The 21,328-nt window shown below is 52.7% G+C and overlaps 11 protein-coding genes across 11 annotated transcripts; 5 read left to right on the top strand and 6 right to left on the bottom strand.

Moving 5' to 3' along the window:
• Window positions 1-5: 5 nt before the first annotated feature.
• Window positions 6-1,328, bottom strand: N7532_004454 (endonuclease III domain-containing protein; the record flags this gene model as incomplete). The annotated part of the gene is made up of 1 exon (XM_056616948.1): window positions 6-1,328. One exon carries the CDS (start codon window positions 1,326-1,328, stop codon window positions 6-8), a length of 1,323 nt encoding a protein of 440 aa, XP_056477305.1.
• A 193-nt stretch (window positions 1,329-1,521) lies between these two features.
• On the top strand, window positions 1,522-2,111 carry pex4 (putative ubiquitin conjugating enzyme (UbcJ); the record flags this gene model as incomplete). Its single annotated transcript, XM_056616949.1, has 2 exons — window positions 1,522-1,684; window positions 1,780-2,111. 2 exons carry the CDS (start codon window positions 1,522-1,524, stop codon window positions 2,109-2,111), a joined length of 495 nt encoding a protein of 164 aa, XP_056477306.1.
• Window positions 2,112-2,707: 596 nt separating this feature from the next.
• N7532_004456 (putative GPI anchored cell wall protein (Dan4)) lies at window positions 2,708-3,565 on the bottom strand (the record flags this gene model as incomplete). Its single annotated transcript, XM_056616950.1, has 1 exon — window positions 2,708-3,565. One exon carries the CDS (start codon window positions 3,563-3,565, stop codon window positions 2,708-2,710), a length of 858 nt encoding a protein of 285 aa, XP_056477307.1.
• Window positions 3,566-4,631: 1,066 nt separating this feature from the next.
• On the bottom strand, window positions 4,632-6,017 carry N7532_004457 (tyrosinase family protein; the record flags this gene model as incomplete). The annotated part of the gene is made up of 5 exons (XM_056616951.1): window positions 4,632-5,275; window positions 5,332-5,408; window positions 5,468-5,590; window positions 5,649-5,774; window positions 5,833-6,017. The coding sequence occupies 5 exons, from the start codon at window positions 6,015-6,017 to the stop codon at window positions 4,632-4,634; spliced, it is 1,155 nt and encodes a 384-aa protein (XP_056477308.1).
• Window positions 6,018-7,260: 1,243 nt separating this feature from the next.
• On the bottom strand, window positions 7,261-7,929 carry N7532_004458 (YbhB/YbcL family Raf kinase inhibitor-like protein; the record flags this gene model as incomplete). The annotated part of the gene is made up of 2 exons (XM_056616952.1): window positions 7,261-7,827; window positions 7,927-7,929. The coding sequence occupies 2 exons, from the start codon at window positions 7,927-7,929 to the stop codon at window positions 7,261-7,263; spliced, it is 570 nt and encodes a 189-aa protein (XP_056477309.1).
• Window positions 7,930-8,516: 587 nt separating this feature from the next.
• N7532_004459 (sterol desaturase family protein) lies at window positions 8,517-9,302 on the top strand (the record flags this gene model as incomplete). Its single annotated transcript, XM_056616953.1, has 1 exon — window positions 8,517-9,302. One exon carries the CDS (start codon window positions 8,517-8,519, stop codon window positions 9,300-9,302), a length of 786 nt encoding a protein of 261 aa, XP_056477310.1.
• Window positions 9,303-10,013: 711 nt separating this feature from the next.
• Window positions 10,014-11,134, top strand: N7532_004460 (uncharacterized protein; the record flags this gene model as incomplete). Its single annotated transcript, XM_056616954.1, has 2 exons — window positions 10,014-10,463; window positions 10,529-11,134. The coding sequence occupies 2 exons, from the start codon at window positions 10,014-10,016 to the stop codon at window positions 11,132-11,134; spliced, it is 1,056 nt and encodes a 351-aa protein (XP_056477311.1).
• Window positions 11,135-12,819: 1,685 nt separating this feature from the next.
• On the top strand, window positions 12,820-14,217 carry gel1 (1,3-beta-glucanosyltransferase gel1; the record flags this gene model as incomplete). The annotated part of the gene is made up of 1 exon (XM_056616955.1): window positions 12,820-14,217. One exon carries the CDS (start codon window positions 12,820-12,822, stop codon window positions 14,215-14,217), a length of 1,398 nt encoding a protein of 465 aa, XP_056477312.1.
• A 249-nt stretch (window positions 14,218-14,466) lies between these two features.
• Window positions 14,467-16,349, bottom strand: N7532_004462 (aldolase; the record flags this gene model as incomplete). Its single annotated transcript, XM_056616956.1, has 2 exons — window positions 14,467-15,856; window positions 15,913-16,349. 2 exons carry the CDS (start codon window positions 16,347-16,349, stop codon window positions 14,467-14,469), a joined length of 1,827 nt encoding a protein of 608 aa, XP_056477313.1.
• A 440-nt stretch (window positions 16,350-16,789) lies between these two features.
• N7532_004463 (acetyl-CoA synthetase-like protein) lies at window positions 16,790-18,669 on the bottom strand (the record flags this gene model as incomplete). The annotated part of the gene is made up of 4 exons (XM_056616957.1): window positions 16,790-17,840; window positions 17,895-17,934; window positions 17,987-18,265; window positions 18,318-18,669. 4 exons carry the CDS (start codon window positions 18,667-18,669, stop codon window positions 16,790-16,792), a joined length of 1,722 nt encoding a protein of 573 aa, XP_056477314.1.
• A 321-nt stretch (window positions 18,670-18,990) lies between these two features.
• N7532_004464 (acyl-CoA carboxylase subunit beta) lies at window positions 18,991-20,906 on the top strand (the record flags this gene model as incomplete). Its single annotated transcript, XM_056616958.1, has 6 exons — window positions 18,991-19,174; window positions 19,226-19,420; window positions 19,500-19,881; window positions 19,939-20,189; window positions 20,241-20,334; window positions 20,390-20,906. The coding sequence occupies 6 exons, from the start codon at window positions 18,991-18,993 to the stop codon at window positions 20,904-20,906; spliced, it is 1,623 nt and encodes a 540-aa protein (XP_056477315.1).
• Window positions 20,907-21,328: the final 422 nt, after the last annotated feature.

A 21,328-nucleotide genomic window follows, 5' to 3' on the forward strand; every position in this document is an offset into this window, starting at 1 on the left:
TTTCATCATACAGACTCAATCTTAATCTTCGGCTCCTCATCAGAGCTCTTCACGTCATTCTTCACAGGGGAGAGACCTTTGATCTCGCTCTTGCAGAGCTTCGTCCCAGCCAGATAGCACTCGCCGCATCTCCTCTTGACCGGCAAGCAGACCGTCTGCCCTAGACCAACAAGCAATTTGTTAATTTCATGCCACTTATCACGCGGCAGCCACGACTGAAGCGCCATGCGAGTTTCCTCTGGCGTCTTGGTTTTATTCCAGCCCCACAGATTTGTGATCCGGTGGACATGGACGTCGACCCCGATTCCCTCGTGTTTGCCCCATGCGGCACTCATGCAGAGGTAGGCCATTTTAGGACCCACGCCGGGTAGCGCCATGAGTCCCTCTGGGGTGGATGGGATGTCGCCGTCATGCTGATCGCGAAGAATTTGCGCCGCCGATTTGATGTACTTAGTCTTGTTGTTGTGGAAGCCGACTTTTTCAATCAATTCGTTGAGTCGAGTGGGTGAGACGGCGAGAATGTTTTCCAGATTTAGTGTGCTGTCCTTTGCAGGCTGAGGTTTTGCCTCGTCATCTTCAAGTTCGAACTTGACTTCGTCTTCCAGCTTGACCTCACCCTCAGTCTCAGTTGTCTGCTCCCCAAGCTCTGTGTGGAGTCGTTGCATCGCAACGGCCGTGACGGTATCCTTGGTTTGTGAAGAAAGCATCAACGCAACCAGAGTTTGGAAACGACGGTCTTTGGGCGATGACGCCCGCCAATACAGCTCCGCGCAGCCCATGGTATCCACGGGCGCCGTCGGGTTGTCCTCGCGCATTTTCTTGACTGTGTTGTACATTGTCTCCCAATTCGAGGGCGGCTCTACCACAACCGTCCCATCGGCGTCTCGGGTTTTCCGTGCTGGCATACGGCGAGCCTTCTTTGGCGTGCTCTTAGCGCCCTCTTCCTCCTTTACGAGAGGCTCGTTTTTCACCACAGGCCCTTGCTTAACGGCAGTCTCTTTTTTCACGGGCGGGTCGCGTGGTTTCCGGGTTGTGCGAGTTCGGGCTGGCGGCGGGCTCGCGTTGCGTTTTTGGCGTTTCGTAGGGGGCTCGACGAGATCTTCAATATCGGCAGTATCGGCTGAAGAGAGGGAGGACTCATCGTCGCTTCCGGGTGGCAATCGTGCAATCGTTGAAATGGGCTCCGTCTTGACCGTGCCATCGCCATTGAATGCGAAACTCCGCAGCGCGTTGGTATTGAGCGCAGCACTGCGCGTTGAGCGACGCGCTGGAGGCGACAGCGCCTGCAAGACCTTGGCGGTCTCCTTGGAAGCGCGCGAGGTACGCATGGCGACGAGATGATGACAGGAACAGAAATGGATGGACCCAGCGAATTTCACATGTGGACGGGGATCCGTGGATGGCGATGGGGCAAGTTTCCCCAGCCTCGGCGACGATCCCGCCGACCTCCAACTCCCGAGGACCTGCCCGTCGCAATCTCCACCACCTCTTCCACATTCCTCTGTGCAGAAACATTCCACCATGGCGGCTCCGTCTGGGCAGACGACGCAGCGGCTTCTGCGGGAGCTGAAGGACTACTCCAAGTCACCGAATGAGGCATTGTTGCACCTCGGTCCTGTGGATGAGGAGGACTTACTGCGGTGGGAGGCGGTCCTCAAGGGCGTGGATGGTTCTCCGTATGAGGGTACGTACTCCTGCTCGACTCTCAATCCCTTAACTTTCCCCTCTGCGCGTCTAATACCTACTACAAGGACTCTGGCTAATGAATGACACAAACAGGCGGGCTGTGGCACCTCCGCATCGCAATTCCCCCCAACTATCCCCTCGCCCCGCCCACCATCCACTTTACGACGCGCATTTCGCACCCCAACATCTCCTTTACCACCGGCGAAATCTGCCTGACCCTCCTGACAACCGAGCACTGGAGTCCCGTCTACACGCTCTCGTCCACCCTCACCGCCATCCAGCAGCTCCTCACGGACCCACAGCCCGACTCTCCGCTGAACGTGGATGTGGCGGCCCTCCTACGTGACGGCGATATCGCGGCGTGGGAGAGCGTGGTGCGATACTGGACAAGCGAGGAACGCTGGAAGGGGCCGACCGGTCGGTGATTGGGGAAGGGTCGGGAACCCCGTCACCCACATTGCCGTCCTCGGGGCAATGGGGGCAGGGATTAATGGAATGGAGTCCCCCGGGAGAATTTCATATATATTGGACGCAATCCTTTTTTGTTTTTTTCTTTTAATTGGCTCACAGATGCTCGGCATTGGTCACGCTACATACTACAGTACATTACATTATTTGAAGATATACCTCGATTACAACAATTGAAAGCATCACATAACTAGTACCTTACTGGAAAAGCCACTTCATATGAATGATAAAAGCAGGCCGATCCCGGCCGGGATAAACTCCATTATGCACCGTGGACTAAGATACATTCACCCTATCTAGTCGCAAAAGAATAGAAAAATATGCGCTGTAAATGTTGATTCCCATAAAATGTTGGCAAAAAACCAAAAAAAATTCGAACTTCGCAGATCGTAATGCTAAACGCCAGAAAAGAAGGAGAGGCATGAGTCGGTCGTAAGGATCGTGAATCTGACACTAGCAGTGCAATTGAGATGCTGAATGTAGGATGAAATTGGCGCTAAGGACGATGGGATTGGGAAGATCCGGCAACCACAGTTTAAAGTGGTACAGGTGCTCACAGAGCCATGGCAACAGCCACCGCTCCGCCAACAATGGCGACCACCTCACGAGTGAGGCCGACCGTAGCCACGGCGGCTGCACCAGTCTGCAGACCAGCGTGGGCTCCAGTGGTGGCCGTAGCCGAACCGGTAGGATGAACCTTGACCACGGTGGTGGAGGTGAGCGTGCTCACCTCACCGTTAGGCAGAGTGGTCGTGTGCTTGATGGTGGAGGTAGAGGAGCTCTCCGGGGCACTGGTGCTGGTGATCGTGTTGGTCGACGAGGAAGACGAAGATGAGCTGCTGCTGCTCGTGGTGGTCAGAGTGGTCGGCACCGAGGAGCTCGAGGAGCTGGAGCTCGAGGAAGACGAGGAACTGGTATCTGTGGTCTCCGCCGGGGTGGACGCAGAAGTGGTGGTCGTCTTATCGGTGGTAGCGGGGGCTGAGCTGCCCGTGGTGCTAATAGTCGAGGTAGTAGACGTGGTGGTAGTGGGCTCGGACGAGGAGCTGGTGGTCGCCTCGGACGTAGTGGGAGCCTCGCTGCTGGACGAAGTAGTGGGAGCCGGAGTAGAAGCTGTGGACTCGGTAGTGGTCGCATTGTCCTGACGCTTGACGAGCTTCACCAGATTGGCGATGGTCTGGTCTTCATCTTGCAGGGCTTCGGCAGCAGTCAGGTCAGTTTCGAATATGCCGTCGCGGAACTTGGAGGAAAGAGCGTGGAGGGCGTCGTGGAGGGTATTGCTGGTATGTCCTTCGCCGGTGCTCACAACACCCTGGTGAGACTCACGGGCAGCGTCGGGCTGGTCGGTCGCGAAGACGAGCGACAGCAGCATCAGCGAGAGAACGAGCAGCTGGAGAATGCTGACACGAGGCATGATGGCGGTATGGTGGAAGGAAGAAATTGGGAGAGAAAGTGAATGTGAAAGTGCGGCGTAACAGTAGTTTTATAAAGGCGGAGCTCGACATGCGGCGGCCTGAGGTTTGTCGAACAAGGAAGGAACAAAGAGGCGATCGACACCTGCCTTGTTGGGAGTGCACTAAACTAGCGTGCCGGATGCTCTCCCAGTAGTCTACCCTACTACAGTAGTAGGGTGCTGTGCTTGATCCACCCGGCTGGAAATAGTGGTGAGCTTGTGGCGGATTGACTGGTTCCTCTTGTCCCGGTCGTTCCTCCCGCGGCGGCGCTTTCCAAGTTCTGCAATCTATCGGATCGACGCTGACACATTCCACTGCAGCGACACACCTCGACTTCCTGCGACACCTCGCTCTTATTTATCGTCCTCTCGCCCTCTCCAACTGTCCTCCTGTTGAGCTACTGAGACACGCGGATACGACCAGTCCCCGCACGCCGAATGCCGGATGCGGTGCACAGCCTGGAAGCCTGGCAACGACTAGTTGGCAGCCCCACTTTTGATTGGTGCGGTCTCACTGAAAATCTCAAAATAGCACGAGTCGTGTTGTCATCGGCCTCGATCCAGCCGATTGTGCGATCCCTGTTCGCTTGTTCGGTCGCACCGTCAGCAAGATACCAGCAGGTACCAAGGAACACCCGCGAAAGGGGCCTTGCCGCCAACCATGGCTCAACGCCGGTGAAAAAGAAAAACAAACAAATACACCAGCTCATGCGGTATAGGGGTTCAGGAGGTCTCGATGGGTAGAGCTAGTGATCTCCTATTTTAAGGCGTTCGGCCGGGCTGCCGAATGTTCGTATCCATCCCGACTGGCAACGGCGATCGAGGGGACTATCGACCGACTAGCAGCTGCCCAAAATTAAACTCAATGATCGACAGAGCAGGCTGAGATCAAGTTCACCGAAACCTTGCCGGATGTCCTACGTGCCAAATGGCTGAAGAGGATGATTCATATTAATCTGCAATTCGTGTGTTCTATGTGCATCGCCATGGCAAAGCCATCGACGTTTCTCAGTGGCGGAGATGCTCCTCAAGTGTATGTATAACAGAGTCCCCTGCCGGTGGGGCTCATGACTTCACCAATCCTTCGCGGACGATCCAAGGCCCCAAAATCCATCAGTGTGTCCAGCGTAACGTTGTGGGCCCACGGCGGATTCAAGATGGTCGACGTGCCATTAATCGCATATCTCCGGGTCCGCTCGTCGCCGTCTTGCCACTTCGCCCACAACCGATCGATCATGCAGTGGTGCAGCATAAAGGCTGGGTCTTGCGGGGACGCGAACAGGTCCTGCATCGAGTCGCCGAGGCTGAAATGGCCTCCGCCGTGCGGGCCGAGGACGCCCTCCGGCCTGGCCGGCCAGTGGTCCATGACGGTCTGGAATTGGACGATATCCTTGGATGCCATGAGGGCGTTGATGAGCGTGGTGTTGGTATAATCCTCGGCAACGACGTTGTTGAGACTGCGGATGAGGCATCGTGGGTTGTAGGCGAATCGGGGCTCGGGGATTTCTGTGTACGAGGTGATTTGGCGAGAGAAGGGGCCCAGGTGGACTTCGAAATCGCCCTCTCCAAAGGCCCCGCAGCCTTGAGGCACACATCCTCCGCCGGATCCTCTTGGAATGGTGATATTGCCCGCTGTGAGCGGCTGTTCATCGGGATTGAATTTTCCATTGCCTGTGGACCTGTTATCAGCCTGGATCCGAAATCATGGAGGGCGTCAAGCATGTTACCTGAGAGGCTCGTCTCGCTGCAGTCAAAAAGAGGGCTGTTCTCGAGATCATCGGCCCACAGAGGCCAGTTCCAGTATCTGCGTGGGTGGACCATTAGTATACGTCCTGATCCCAGGTTTGAACGAAGAAATCTCACGGTTGGTATCCAATGTATCCACACTCATCTCGGAGTGCCTGCTCCCACAGCCATACGAAGCGGCGATGCCAGGGCAAGAACAGTCCACTATAGTGCACTTTCAGGGTTTGGTTGATATGGGTGCTGTCAAAAAGAGATCGTCAGCGGAATATCATGTAGATCTCGGATAGCTTCGACTCACGCGGCAAAGTCATCGAATCGGCTGCGGACGCCAGGATACTCGGCAGTCGAAAGTCTCGGAGGCTTTTTTGTCAAGCACTTGATAGCCTTGATGTAGCTGGTTCGCTCGGCGGGTAACATTTCCCCCCTTCATGACCCACGATGAGCAATTGGGTCAACGGGGGTAGGACGAGGGTGTAACTTACCATTCTTTGCGTACCGTCGTCTCCTCAGGCCGGCACTGGCCATAATGTCTCAGAGAGGCGACAACCACTTCTCCAAAGGCAATGAGAAGCAAATACTTGAACCAAATCATGACGATCCCAAAAAAATCTCGCAAACCAAACATGCACCGGCGGGAAATTTCCAATGTCCACTCCCATTTCAACATAGGTGAAAATTCCTCTCTTATAAACAAACCCTTGAAATGTGATCCTTCACTTCCAACCAATTACGGCCATCGTCCGTCCAAAACCTGTCTCGAGGGCCTGCGCCAAAGTCCGCTGCATTAGTCCGGCCTTAGTGAAGCCGAAAGCATGCTAACGCGCAGGTACCAAGGGTGACAAGACAGGGGTTCGGGAGGGACCGATTGGGAATTGTCATTTCCACATAGAGCCCAATGTCCCTGCATATGCGATATATCTCGAAAGGGATGCGCCTCTTGTTACAATCTAATGTGAGCTACCCTCAATGCTTATTTTGCCACTCGTATATTAAACTTTGCGGCCTTGTGTTTGCTCGCAAGGGGTTCGTGGGTGGTGGGGTTGGCGCGAAAATACCCTGCAGCTGACACCTCAACCATGTGGAGAATTCTGGTCCAGGTGCTTTTTGGGGGCCGGTTGGCGTTGGAATCTGGACTTGTCCTGCAGATTCATTGCAGTCATGCTGATCGGAGTCGGAGCACACGTTCGTTGATGTGAACCGGCATTTCATTCCATCTTGAGGGGATCCCATGATCTATCACTGCGGAGTTGAAATGATTGGGTCGCGGTGTTCACTAGAGTAGGCAGCTGTGAATCGTCGGGGATGTAACCGTGGTTGAATTTTTAACTCATGTCACAGATGTACATAGTTGAGTGCACTCGACTCCGTGGGGTGGGTAAGTGTGACGTGGAATGTGGGATTCGGATGGAAGATCTCAACATATAAACATATTCCACAAATACACTGAGCCGTGGTACATGAAGCAGTCTGCTTCACTATACGATCATTGCTATGATGGCCCAAGTTACCTTATCAACGAATGCAATGTGTAGCAAAATGTCAATTCTATTTGTGGTGTCCTGGGGGCTCGTGCTATTCTGCATGACGATTCTGCCTTGGGGCTTGCTCAGGGCGTGCTCGTAAATGATCCATCTGACCATGCAGCTATATCAAATCAGGCGTGCTCCATACAGATGCAAGCTTCGATCCAAACAGCAGACATCAGCCTAGGAACATCCCATAATAACTAGTTAGTTAGTTAGTAGTATGTAGATTATTAATGATCTTCAGCTTTTCCGATGGGGGGTTTTCATTGCATTAAAAAAAGAAACGGGTATTGTCTATGTAAGAACGCCACCAAAAGCCTATCTCGTGCCACCAGTGAAAGAGAAGTAATAATAATTGGGCTGAATCACTCTCCTCACTTCAGCTCACTCCCATTTACGCTCATACACGCCAACCCACTCTCCCCATCCGACGACATTGCCCTCAATGGCCGTCGCAATCTCCTGGTCGGTAGGCACCTGGCTCAGCTTGCTCACATCAAGAGGCTGACCAAGAGCAACCAAGGTAAAGAAATACCTATGCGACCCATGTCCCAAAAGCGGACGCGGGGGGATATAGATATTGCCACGGCGATTCTTCCCATATTTGAAGCCACCCTTCAGCGCGTGAGCGACTGCACTCTCCAAAAAATCATCATTGCTCACGCCGGCCACGGAGGCAGGGATACCGTAGTAGATGCCGTGGATGATCGGACTTAGCAGGGGCGCATCTGGGTCTTCGCTGAGCAGCAGGAGTTCCTTGGATTCTGGGGGTGCGGCGGGCCAGCTCAGAGACAGGAATCGACCCACTCCGTCGGCAGATAGGTCCACTTGTAATTGCGACCCAGACGGGCCTTCGGAGCTTTCGAGGATGATGTTAGGCTTGGGAAGCTGCGCGAATGCGACGCCCTTTGTGAAGAGGCGTGCGTCAGGGCTTTGGCGTTGGCGAATAGCCTGGATAGGCCGTATTCGATATAACTTGCCTGTTGTACATTGCCAGGGTAAGCTGATGCTCACTGTTCACCGCGGACATCCGAAGGTAGAACGTCGTACCATGATCGAACTCGAACAGAAGACTGGAATGCTTGGCTTCGGAATTTGGATGATGAGAATCAGTCACAGAGGTTAGTCTTCCAGTTTTTTTTATCGTGTTGTCAGCCCGCGAGGAATTTAAAAGCGTCGCGTGGCCATTGTCGGGCCGCTTGCGGTGAAGCGTGTCGCCGGTCGCGGGCCGGTCCAGTCTTGGACGCCTTATGGTGCCTGGAAAAGTATGCCACAACTCTACACAACTAATTAACTAACTAGTTAACCAACCACTCAGCTTGTATCGATTGGATCATCCATGCTACCACTGGGTTTGGGCAGATTCTGGCCAAATGTATGTCAGCAGAAGAATCTTGAATGCCGGCCTGAACACCTTCACATGGCGCGATCTTAGCCGAGATCCACCGAAGATCGATCGAGGGGTGCGGGAAAGAAAGGTTTTCCGGGGTGGCCGAGGTCTGAAGCCACGAGGTTAAGATGTGACGACCTCTAAGACGGTCATGTCGGGGCTACAGTTTGATCTCCATTTAAAGTCACATCTTGGCATCCACCTGTCTCCATTTCTGGTCTCATTTTTGCGTCTACCTGTCACTGTCAACATGGAGGCTCTGCAGGATTATAGCGCGCAGCTGCTGTGGCCCGTCATAACTTTCTGGACCAACATCGTGGCTACCTACTCAGCGTCGCAGATTGAATTCGTGGGCACTCTGCTTGTTCAGCTCATTTTTTTCTGGTTCCCATCACTTGCCTATTTGTCTTTGGATGCTGTCGCACCGGCCTTCAGTCAGAGGCACAAGATCCAACCAGCGCCCAGGCAGCCCAGTCGCCGCGATATCATCCACTGTTTCTCGGTTGTTCTCCAGAACCAGGTTCTTTCTTCGGTCCTGCACCTTGGCCTCATCAACATTACCTCACGCCTGGGTGGGCAGTCCGCCTATCGAATTGAGAAGTCACTCCCTACCGCACTGGAATTCGCTAGGGACTTTGTCCTCAGTTTGCTCATGCGCGAAGTGATGTTCTACTATAGCCATCGGGTCTTGCACGAGAAACCCCTCTACAAGCTGATCCACAAAAAGCATCATCGCTTCACGGCACCGGTGGCCTTGGCTGCGCAATACGCACACCCGGTTGAGCAGATCTTCGCGAATGTACTTCCGATCTCATTGCCTCCGCAGTTGCTGGATAGCCATGTCTTGACATTTTGGTGTTTCCTTGCTTTCGAGCTCTTTGAGACGAGTACTGTTCATTCGGGTTACGACTTTTTCCACAGAAAGGCGGCGATGCATGATCTTCATCATGCGAAGTTCAATTTGAACTATGGTTCGTTGGGGTTGCTCGATTGGTTCCACCAGACCGATCGTCTGGGGAAGCAGCATTCGGAGTAAAGGCGGGGTTTAGGTCCGATTATTTTTGTATACGGCAGAAAACGACCATCTGGAACGACAAGTTTAAATGTGACGTTGGTTCTTTCTGCCCGATCTGCGTGGGATATATATAAGCCCCCTCATTATTTGTTCTTTACGCGTCTATTGTGCACCCTTAACGAATGTCAGCTTTCGCAAGTTTCGTGCTATCCGCCTGTTCTATTGGTAGATGCCCACCACAATCTCTTTGGGTGGACCGGTGCTGCTTTGGCTATTTGGCTATCTCATTTTCCCTTTTGAAGCGCATAAGCAGAATCCAGTGTATTCGATTTTCCGACATTACTTGATGAAAGATGTTTTGAGATCGATGCTTCACAATTATTGTTCTTGGAACGAAAGGGTGTCAGCATATGTATATATCTCGCGATATTGATCGCTACATGACCTACCCCGCGAGCAGGCCAATAATATCCCTGAATCCATCGCCAGTTCTTTCAGGACAATCTATTTTCGTACCGATTGGAGGACTCCTCGGGTGCTCCAAATCCGGGATGCCTGCGTTCGGTCCGCTGGGAACGGCCGGAAGACGCAGGGGCGGCCCGTCGCCGCAGTCGATTTGTGTTGGTGTGCACCGCCCGGAACAGCTGATGCCGTGACGTGTGGCCTTTATGTATTTCTCCAGAACCCCGTCGCCGTGCAGAAGGGAGTTTTTTTCCCTAGCCACAAACCACTATGGCCGTCCTATTCAACTACCTGGTCGACGTCTACCAGTCCTTGCGGGGTGTCAACTCCACAATTCTCACCGAGAAAGATGTCCCTGGCACCGACCTGCGGGGAAAATGGATCATCATCACCGGCTCAAATAATGGGATTGGCTTGGAAGCAGCCAAGTCTTTCGCAGGATGGGGAGCGAACCTCATTATGGGCTGTCGCGATCCCCCTGGGTGGGAACTCCACCCCACCGCTGCTGTCAAAGAATGCAGGGATATCGCCACTGCGCATGGTCACTCGTCCACCATTGAGTGGTGGGACGTCGACTTGACTAGTCTGGAGAGTGTGGATGCGTTTGCTGAGCGATGGCTCGCGACGAAGCGGCCGCTTGATATTCTCTGCAATAATGCCGCCATCTCGATTGCGCCATTGACAGCTAGGACGGGAGACGGATTCCAGCCGGTCCACCAGGTTCGTTTGCTCCTCCATGTCTCCCCATGACGACACAACGAAAGGAGCATTACTGATCGGGGCAGATTAACTACCTCGCGCATGTTTTAATCACACTTCGACTTCTACCCTCCCTGGCACGCAGTGACGAGCCTCGGATCGTATGCACGACGTCATGCTACCACCATCTCGGCTTTTTCGATCTGACAGGCCAGGACTATGGCGCTGCGGATGGCACCGGGTGGATGGGCAATCCATACCAGAACAATAAGCTCTTCTTCCAGATGTTTGTTGCGGAGCTGCAAACCCGTCTGCTTAAGCATCCGGAGTATAAGCACATCACAATTAACGGGGTGCACCCCGGTTTTGTCGCCTCGGGTATCTGGAAACCACTCGAGGCGACCGGGGGAAAGCTGCTGGATTTGTTCCTCCGCCATATTGCTATTACTCCGCAACAAGGGAGCCTGGCCATCACCAACGCGGCCACCAGCCCGGAGCTTGGGCCCGACCCCCAAACGCAGGGTGTTGGACAGCCCGGCGGGCGAGGCGGAGGCCACTATCTCAATCGGATTTGGGTAGCTCCGTCGAAGAGACACTGCAATGAGCCTGAATTGAGGGCTGAGCTTTGGGTTCATACGGCCAAGGAGCTACAGCTTCAAGAGAAAGGGCTGCTCGATGTGTTGGGTCTCTAAGAATACATTTACGTGGTCCCGCTGTGAGCGATTCTTTCGGATGAATTTCCGGTACATATCGAGTCTCCAGCTCCCAGGATATTTCCCATATCCAGGGACACATGCAACTAATCATCAATGTACATAACGCTGCTGTTTGATTTTCAATCTCGGTGATATAAACCGGGCAATTCATATGCTATTGGAAAACTCGCATTTTGATATTCATAAGCGTTTGAGCTTGGCTGAATCGTCGTGCATAGATAGTGTGATCTGAGCTTTATGGTATAAATGGTCCGGTAATAGCTTTGAGGACTCGGTGATAATGCGATAGTTTCCCCCAGCACCTCCGGTAGAATCTCCAGTGGGCTGCCATATTATTCCGATATGGATATATACCTACTCCAAATGCTGCTCGGCACTGTGATGGGTCAGGTACCCGAGTGTTCCGCTGGTAGCGAAGGCGGTGACAGGCACACTGTTTATTGATCTGAACATTGACAGCATGAGGTCAATCCGATAGCCAGCGATTATTGGCCGGCCGATGCAAAACTGATTCTATCTTGGCTCAGTGATCATAATGTTTGCAGCTCGAACCGAATGGACCTATCGCATGCAGTTCCCTGTTGAATGATGAAATCAAATGTTCTGCCTACGCCAAGCGGCGCTAAGAATAGATCGTCCATGACGGTGATTGGCCAATGGTACCCGCGGAGGAGCTGGGTACGCCAATGGCAATCTCTCTTCGACTCGATTGTCGCTGTTTGAGGTAAGACAGCGTCGACAGCCACTCAGCAGGACGCGGTTGGCAGTATCTTGGTATGGTGGAGGCCCAGACTCCTTGTACTGTACCTGGTAGGTGCCCAGCCGGTCCGTGGCAGTGCCAACATGTGATAAGAGCCGAAGACAAAGAAATCGATGAGACATCTGTATCGACAGATGTTCTAACCAGTAGTTTACATAGTCCAAGTGTTCTTGGGTAGTGCCATCGAGGGTCTAGATGGTGCGTTGAGGCGCAGCAGCTTGCAATTTGCCCAAGTTGCCCTTGGGAGAACGATCGACCTGCCCATCTCCACCGCCTAGACTTCGCGTCATGGTGCCAAGCCAATATCGACAGATTGTCGCAGCACAGGGGCAAGGGATGGATGAGGGAGTGATGGAAAGGAGAAAGCGAGCACCGCGAGAGCCCAGGAGTCTGGTGAACTGATTTCTGGCCTCATGAGGCGGGCGGGCAGGCACAGAGGACTGCAATCCTTGGGTAGGGCACCTTCTCGACGCTGTAAATAGATGTTTCAGTTCCGGTGGACGACCACAGGGCCAGTTTTGGGTCGAACGAAGCCACAGACACTCACGGGAATAGGGGTTGGCCACAGAACGACGCAAGTTTCAGGGTCGGTGGGGCGACGAGACCCCCTTACGCTGGGCGACCGGCCAGTCGGGGGATAATTTGAGGGCAGCGTGGACGCTGACAGGGTCTCAGGGTCTTCCCAGAGGGTCGAGGTGGAGTCGCTAGCCGGTCTGGGGCCAAGACCCCCCAAAGGCTGGTCGACCGCCGGCCGCTACATAACAATTCTCCCCCTTCTTCCCTTTCCCTTCATTCTCCATCCCTCGTTCTTTTCGTCGTGTTCTTTTTCATTTCTATCGCTCGCTTGTAATTCCCAACTATCGTCTCCGACCGCCGACACTCTTTACACCAAACCATCATCATGAAGGCCAGCTTCGTTTCGCTGGCTACTGCCCTCTCGCTGGGCGCCTCGCTCGTCCAGGCTGCTCCCTCGACTGCTGGTGTTCAGCAGAAGCGCGACAGCGACATCACCCCCATCACCGTGAAGGGTAACGCCTTCTTCCAGGGCGATGAGCGTTTCTACATCCGCGGTGTCGACTACCAGCCCGGCGGTTCCTCCAAGCTCGCCGATCCCATCGCCGATGCCGAGGGCTGCAAGCGCGACATCGAGAAGTTCAAGGACCTCGGCCTGAACACCATCCGTGTCTACTCCGTCGACAACTCTGCCGACCACGACGAGTGCATGAACGCCCTGGCTGAGGCCGGTATCTACCTCGTCCTCGACGTCAACACTCCCAAGTACTCGCTCAACCGCAAGGACCCCCACACCTCTTACAACAGCGACTACCTGCAGTACATCTTCGCCACCGTCGAGAAGTTTGCCGCCTACGACAACACCCTGGCCTTCTTCTCCGGTAACGAGGTCATCAACGACGGCCCCTCTTCCAAGTCCGCTCCCTACGTCAAGGCCGTCACCCGTGACCTGCGCTCCTACCTGAAGTCGCGTAACCTCCGTCAGGTTCCCGTCGGTTACTCCGCCGCCGATATCAACACCAACCGTCTCGAGATGGCCGAGTACATGAACTGCGGTACCGAGGACGAGCGCTCTGACTTCTTCGCCTTCAACGACTACTCCTGGTGCGACCCCTCCTCCTTCACCACCTCTGGCTGGGACCAGAAGGTTAAGAACTTCACTGGCTACGGTATCCCTCTGTTCCTCTCCGAGTACGGCTGCAACACCAACACCCGCAAGTTCGAGGAGGTCTCCGCCCTGTACTCCACCAAGATGACTGGTGTCTACTCTGGTGGTCTGGTCTACGAGTACTCCCAGGAGAGCAGCAACTACGGCCTGGTTAAGATCTCCGGTGATGAGGTCTCCACCCTCAAGGACTACGATGCTCTGAAGTCTGCCTTCGACAAGACCGACAACCCTAGCGGCAACGGCCAGTACAACACCACTGGTGGTGCCAGCGCTTGCCCCTCCAAGTCTGCTCCCAACTGGGACGTCGATGGTGACTCCCTCCCCGCCATTCCCGACAAGGCCAAGGACTACCTGAAGAACGGTGCTGGCAAGGGTGTTGGCTTCAGCGGCAAGGGCTCCCAGAGCGGCGGTGGTGACACCTCCGACGGCACTGCCACCGCTGGCTCCGGCTCTGGTGTCGCTGCCACTGGTACCGGCTCCAGCGGCTCCTCTGCCACTTCCTCCGGTGCTGCTTTCTCTGTTCGCCCTGCCACCTTCGGCTTCTCCATGGCCCCCGTCGCCGTCAGCATGGTGACTGCCTTCTCGACACTTGTCGGTGCTGGCATGATTCTTCTGTAAACCTTGACAGATATTTTGACCATTTAAATCTTTATATGACGCCGTTATTGTCTTTCGCGCGGTGTGCAATTGCATTTTTCTCTTTGCTAGGCTTTGCTCGTTTGGCTTTTCGTCGGATGGAGCTTTTACGGGGTTTTTAGTGTACAGTAGGCCATTCCGGCTGCTTCTATGGAATATGATTCTTCAATAATGCCTATCCACTCCCGTATCGAGTCAAGCATGTGGGGCAGCTTAATTACATTCTACTATTTAGAGCTTCGCCTTCACCTCCGCCTGTCGCAATGTGTATGCATCCCAATCTACCTTTCGCCCACTTTGGAATTCCTTCACGCCGAATCCCCCGGGAGAATCTGGCCGCATCATCTGATCAAAGAGCGCTCTGATACCAATTGCCTGCTCTTCGCTCCCTCCATGCGCCCAGGCGAGTCTAATCAGCTCTTTCGACATCCTCGAGGCTTCCGGCGACGCGCTTCTGAGCCTTTGCAACAACGCGCTCAGCTTCTCGGTTAGCTGTTTCGCATCACTTGCAACATCGCAAAAAGTCCGACGAGCCAACAATTCCTCGGCCTTGACTGGCCTTGCCGACAGCATTGCCTCTCTTGCAAACTGCAGCCCATATTCCCTGATTACATACTTGGAGATGGTTGCTGGGCATAAACCGAGCTTGACTTCGCTGAGCGTCATGGCCGTGGACCTTGTCGCCAGACGAATGTCGCACGCAAACGCCAGGCCAACACCGCCACCGAATGCAGGTCCATTGATAGCGGCAATCGTCACCTTAGGTGAACCGTCGATTGCTTCGAATAGTCCTGTCAGACGTTCAAATTGGGCTTTGCTCGCATCACCACCTTGTGCGACTGGCGTACTCTTTCCCAGGTCCATCCCTGTGCAGAAATACTTCCCGTTCGCCGTTATAATGATGCGGGATATTTTTGGGTTGGTGCTCGCGTCGGTAATTGTGGCTGTCAGATGCGAAATCATGGTTGCTGTCAAAGCGTTTCCGTTCTTCGGTCTGTTCAAGGTGATTTTGAGGTTGACGCCGGAGCGATGGAGGAGGAGGCCCTCTGATTCCGACAGCAGTTTCCACTTGAGGGGATCGTTGGCCTGCTTAGAACAGGTCTCCGGCTTCACAGACCTCGAGTCAAGCTTTGCGCCGTTCTTGACTGCCAACGCGACCCCTGCTCGACTAGAATTGGATTTTCCAAGCTGACCCGATATCCAATTCCCTGTCTCAACAAGCTTCTCTATATCCACACCCGTATTGATACCCGCATTATGAAACATATACACCAGATCCTCAGTCGCGACGTTTCCCTTCGCACCAGGCGCAAAAGGGCACCCGCCGAGACCCGCGACACTACTGTCAAAGGTAGTCAAGCCGCAACGATATGCCTCCCAGACATTCGCCACTGCCTGCCCATATGTATCGTGGAAATGCCCGGCAAGCCGGTCGACGGGGATTGCATGACTTTTCAGGTAGGTGATTAGGCTTCGCACGTTGTATGGCGATCCTACGCCGAGGGTATCTCCTAGACTGATTTCGTAGCAGCCTGCCTGTAGTAACTGCTGGACTGCGTGCAGGACGGCGGACTGTGGTGTTGGGCCGGTGTAAGGGTCCTCGAAAATGGCTGAGACGTATCTGGCAGAATCAGTACATACGGATACTCGTCGAGGATCCTTCTCAAAATTACGTACCCGCGCACCTGAATGCCAGCCTTTAGCGCCAACGAAATCACTTCTTTCGCTCGGCCGATTCCCTCTTGAACCGAGCAATTGATGTTCGCCCGACTAAAGCCCTCCGTTGCACTAACAAACACAGCAACCTCACGAACATGATGCTGAAGTGCAATTTCCAGACCCTTTACATTCGGCACGAGTACAGGAAGTTGGAATCTTGAATCGGCAATCGAATCTTTGACGTGGGTATCGCGAAGCACATCCTGACAATCCGCCAATTGAGGGATCGCCCGCGGCGACACGATTGATGTTAATTCGATCGTGGTCAGTCCCACTTTTTGGAGGCGCGTGATCAAATCTAGTTTGACATCCGTTTGGATTGTTGACTGAATGTTTTGTAGGCCGTCCCGTGGTCCTACCTCACAAATTTTGACGATATTGGGAGATTTCTCCATGGCTAGCGGCTATGGAGACGAATTCAAAGCCCAATTTTCCATCATATTTTACATGTAGTACAGCGCATTGTTTCCCCGTCGTTGCCGTAAGCTCTCCGTGTTCCTCGGACCGCAACACGTGGGTCCGGACGGATGGCGGACCGAGACCAGGCATTATCCCACAACACAGAAGTATGTCCCGACGTCATGCAAAGAGCACCGAGCAAACTGTAAGTGGGCCATCGCTTCACTCGAGGATGAGTGATGACCTTCTATTAGGTGTGGTGGTAGCGTTATCATTGATTCAGGTAAGACGCGCCGCTGCAGTGCATAGTAGTAAACCCTGGAATATTATTGAACTCTGATCCGTGGATACGAGTACAGAACCATTCATCAAGTAGATTATAGGATGCTCAAAAATGTGGGGATATTTCAAATTCCAGCTTCTGTGACTTCATACTCTATAGTTTGGCTTTGACTGGTCCTTTGTGCACCAAGCGATTTCCAATATCTCGCATGATATGCTTTTGATGTTTGCCGGATCCAGTCTTGGGGAAATCAACGCCGACAGCAGCATCACCAATCCAGAAAGAATACACAGGAGCTTTATGACTCCCGAGAAGCTTTCCCACCCACTGTCTCAATTCCTCGTCGCTTGGTCGAGCTTCATTGACTGCTTTCACGAAGCATCCGACCACTTCACCGTATCTCTCGTCATGTATCCCAACCACACTTGCTTCGCTGATGCTAGGGTGCTGCACAATTCTCTCTTCAATCTCCCTCGGAAATATGTTTTCTCCACCGCGGATGATCATGTCCTTGATTCGACCGGTAATATGCGCATAGCCATCATCATCCAGTTGAGCTTCATCTCCAGTATGCATCCACAATACACCGTTCTCATCCGGCTTCATCACTTCCATGGTCTTCTCTTGATTCTTCCAATACCCCTTCTGTAAAGCAAATCCGCTTGTACACAGCTCACCCCTTTCACCTCTGCGGAGTAAATTCCCATTTTTATCAATGACTTTCGCAGAAGTATGTGGGATAATCCGCCCGACGGTTGTGGTCGCTTTCGACAGGGGATCATTGAGCGCAGTAATAAACGTCACAGGGCTTGTTTCCGTCATACCATAAGCTATCAACATGCTTTCAACACCCATTTTCTGTCGAAGTTGATCCATTAAGCCCCGTGAGACTACAGACCCGGAAGCGAGACCCGTTCGGAGACGCCGAGGTCGTTGATTTGTCTTCGACATCACCTCAAGCTCTGCGACATACATAGTTGGCACACCTAGGAGGACCGTTGCGTCTTCAATCATGATTGCGTCCACAACCTTTCGTACGTCGAAGAAATCCGAGGGGAAGACAATCGAGCTGCCGTGAGTGTATGAGGCCAGGAATCCAAGGACGAGACCGAAACAATGGAACAAAGGCGGTGGACAGCAAACCACGTCGTCGAGGCTCAGCTGCATGGCATCTCCAACGAAGCGGGCGTTATTCAGAAGGTTGCTGCGATGTATTAGCAATTGTCATTTCGCGACTAGGTGCTGAGTTGTTACCCACTTGTGTGTTAACATGGCCGCCTTCGGGGAACCGGTGGTGCCTATGACAGAGAGTTAGCAAACAAAGACAGAGGGGAAGTTGAAAGTAGATACCAGAAGTAAATTGCAGATTCAGCACATCCTCAGGGTGTACATCTGCCTCCGCGCGCTTGAGAAGGGAGTCGTCCTGAAAGGTCAAGTAACCATTGGCGGTGAACGAGTTATAGAATTGCAACTCGACCCCAGTATCTTGGATGACCGTATCGTCGAGACAAACAACGCGGCGTAACTCTGGCACTTTTGGATTCGTCGAACCTACTCCACGTAGCGTTTGAATGTGGCCCGAGAGATCCTTTGAGCCAATACATGAGGCAATGACAACGAGTTTGCAGGCTAAAAGGCCGCAGTTAATCGGGATAGAGATAAGGGCCTGGTGGTAACATACAACTCCTCTGGACAGCATTTTTCAGCTCCTCCGGCGTATAAGTGTTGTTCAACACCACCACGGGACATCCAACCCGGCCTCCACCCAGAAAAATCTCAAGGTATTGATGGCAATTTCCGGCCATGATCCCCACACAATCGCCATTTCGGAGGCCCATTTCCAGCAACGCGCGCGCGACAATCTTACTTCGATCTGCCAATTGGCGATATGTCAATCGAACTGATTGCCATGGGAAAATTGCGGCCAGATGGGTCTCATAGCGAGATGCCTGTTCATCGATGAGAGAACCGACTGTCTTGTTCCATAGTGGCGGTTCGTTTGGACCGTGAACCATGGCGAGTTTTGTGTTCATGATGAAGACGGATGAAACTAATGAGAGTGCAGAACCCAAGTCCGGTAGTTGGTCTTAACTGGGACACAGAAACAAGCATTGCTTTCTACTTGCTGTTTGCTGTCCTAAGTAAGGCCTCTTTTGCAGTCCGCATACTTGCAGGCCGGAGCTCAGCCGGGCGGACCCCCGGACTCGGACCGCTCGTAATCGCACCCGGAATCTACTAGTACCCTACCTCAGGGTAACTTACAACGAGGATATTCGATATCGCGAACTGTCGGCCCTCTAGCTACTTGATTGCGACCTCTCAGAATTCCAGACTCCGCCTTATCCACTTCTATCATGGCAACCACGTCATCATATCCCACCATGAGCGCCAAGCTGGATCTTCGCGGGGAGCAATACCAGGCGAACAAGACAAGCTGGGAGCCAATCCTGGAGAAGTTCGAAAACGCGCTCAAGCAGGTTGCCGTGGAGGGAAATGAGGTCTCTGTTCGTCGACACCAAAGTCGCGGCCAACTTTTACGTACGATCCGCCAACTATCTTGCATATTGTTTATCACTGACCACACCGCAGCCCGCGATCGGATTTCTCTCCTTTTAGACCAAGACTCGCCATTCTTGGAACTATGTGCCTTTGCCGGCTATGAGAACGAAAACTCAACGCCATGCGCCAATTTGGTTTCGGGAATAGGTAATATCTGTGGACGGCCATGTTTGCTTATGTCCCATATACCCACGCAAAGCGGTGGAGCCTGGAACGAAATGACTGGTATGTAGTTATAGAGTAAATACGAAGTGATAGCTACCGCTCGGAATTAAGCTCAAGACCGGAACTAACTATCTTACAGTCCTAAAGGTTAATAGGATCTTGGAGATATCGCTTCAGAATGACCTCCCCTTGATATCGCTCGTGCAGTCGGCTGGGGTATTCCTTCCCCAGCAGCGAACCGTATTTCATAAAGGTGGCCAGCTCTTCCACGACCTTGCGATTCGCACAAAGATGGGAAAGCCATCATGCGCTATCGTGTTTGGGTCATCAACTGCAGGTGGTGCATACCATCCAGCACTCTCTGATCATACCATCTTTGTGGAAAACCAAGCACAGGCCTTTCTCGGGGGTCCTCCTTTAGTGAAGATGGCGACTGGAGAGGTTGTCGAGGCCGAAGAGCTTGGAGGAGCTAAAGTTCATGCTACGATGACTGGACTAGCAGACCAGATTGCGGTAGATGAGTATGATTTGCTTTATGAACACTTGTAATGCGATGCGTGCTAATTCCAAATTACTAGATTTGATGCTATCGAAAAGTCGCGCGAATGGGTTGCATCCCTGCAGATGAGTAGCCCGACGACTTCGGATCTACTTGAGCCCGTTTCTCCACGATATTCTATTGACGATTTGCTTTCGATTGTCAACCCGGACATTCGTAAGCCATTTGACATGAGTGAAGTCCTCGTTCGTCTTGTCGATGGCTCGCGTCTCTCTGTTTTCAAGCCAAAATATGGAGCGAATATGATCACAGCCTGGGCTCATATAATGGGTACAAGAATCAACAAATTTTATTGAGACTTGAGCTAATTCCAGATCCCAGGATTTCCCGTCGGCATTGTTGCGAATGCGATATCTATAATCAATCCACAGGAGGCGTCGAAAGCTGCACAATTTATTCGTCTTTGCAACCAGCAGTAAGCCATCATTCCATAGCTATCACCCCTCAGGTACCTCAATTAAAACCTCCAGGAACACTCCTATCATATTCCTACACAACGTTACTGGCTTCATGGTGGGTCAAAAAGCAGAGCACGCAGGAATCATCAAAATGGGTGCTCAGCTCGTATCTGCCGTGAGCTGTTCCAAGGTCCCACATATCTCCGTTATACTCGGAGCGTCGTACGGCGCAGGAAACTACGCAATGTGCGGCCGGGCATATAAGCCACGCTTCATTTTTACCTGGCCAACTGGTAAATGCAGCGTAATGGGACCTGATCAGCTGGCTGGTGTGATGGAGACGGTGCAGTTGGCCAGCGCCAAGTCCAAGGGAAAGACTCTGTCACCGGAAAGTTTGAAGAGTCAGATTCAGGAGTTCAGAGACACGGCACAGAAAGATGCAGAGTGCTATTCAACTAGCTCGATGTTAATCGATGACGGTATTATTGATCCTCGTGATACTCGTGACATACTTGGCATGTGCCTGGACGTGGTGAATTTGCAAGGAGTGAAGAGCCAGGGAAATCACCAGTTCCTAGCAAGAATTTGATTGTTAGCTGCAACAGTACTTCCAAAATCTACATGTGATGTTTATACAAGATTTACATTCTCATAATCTCCTAGAGCACCCCAAAATACGCGGAAGTGATTTGTCTCCTATGCTTTTGAGAGAATTGAAAAGACGGGTTTCATTCAACAGTGTTCTAGCACCTACACTGTGAGGATACAGCAACTTGAGTAGAAGATCAGATTAAAGCGTAGTAAAAGAAAGCCTTGGAAGTTGGCAACAACATATTTTGACACGGAATTATCATTACTGACTCGGTTCATCTGGCTATTGCGGATCCCTCCTCAGCAATGTGGTGGCTGCCCTGCGGTCCGGCATTTCGGACCGGCGGGCATCTGGGCGGCACGCCCTAGATCAAGACAACATTATCAAAATTGACTAGAACTTATCTTTATTGACTTGTA

This window comes from Penicillium argentinense, assembly GCF_028826775.1.
Source record: "Penicillium argentinense strain IBT 30761 chromosome Unknown utg000004l_segment0_segment0, whole genome shotgun sequence".
NCBI classification, from domain to species: domain Eukaryota; kingdom Fungi; phylum Ascomycota; class Eurotiomycetes; order Eurotiales; family Aspergillaceae; genus Penicillium; species Penicillium argentinense.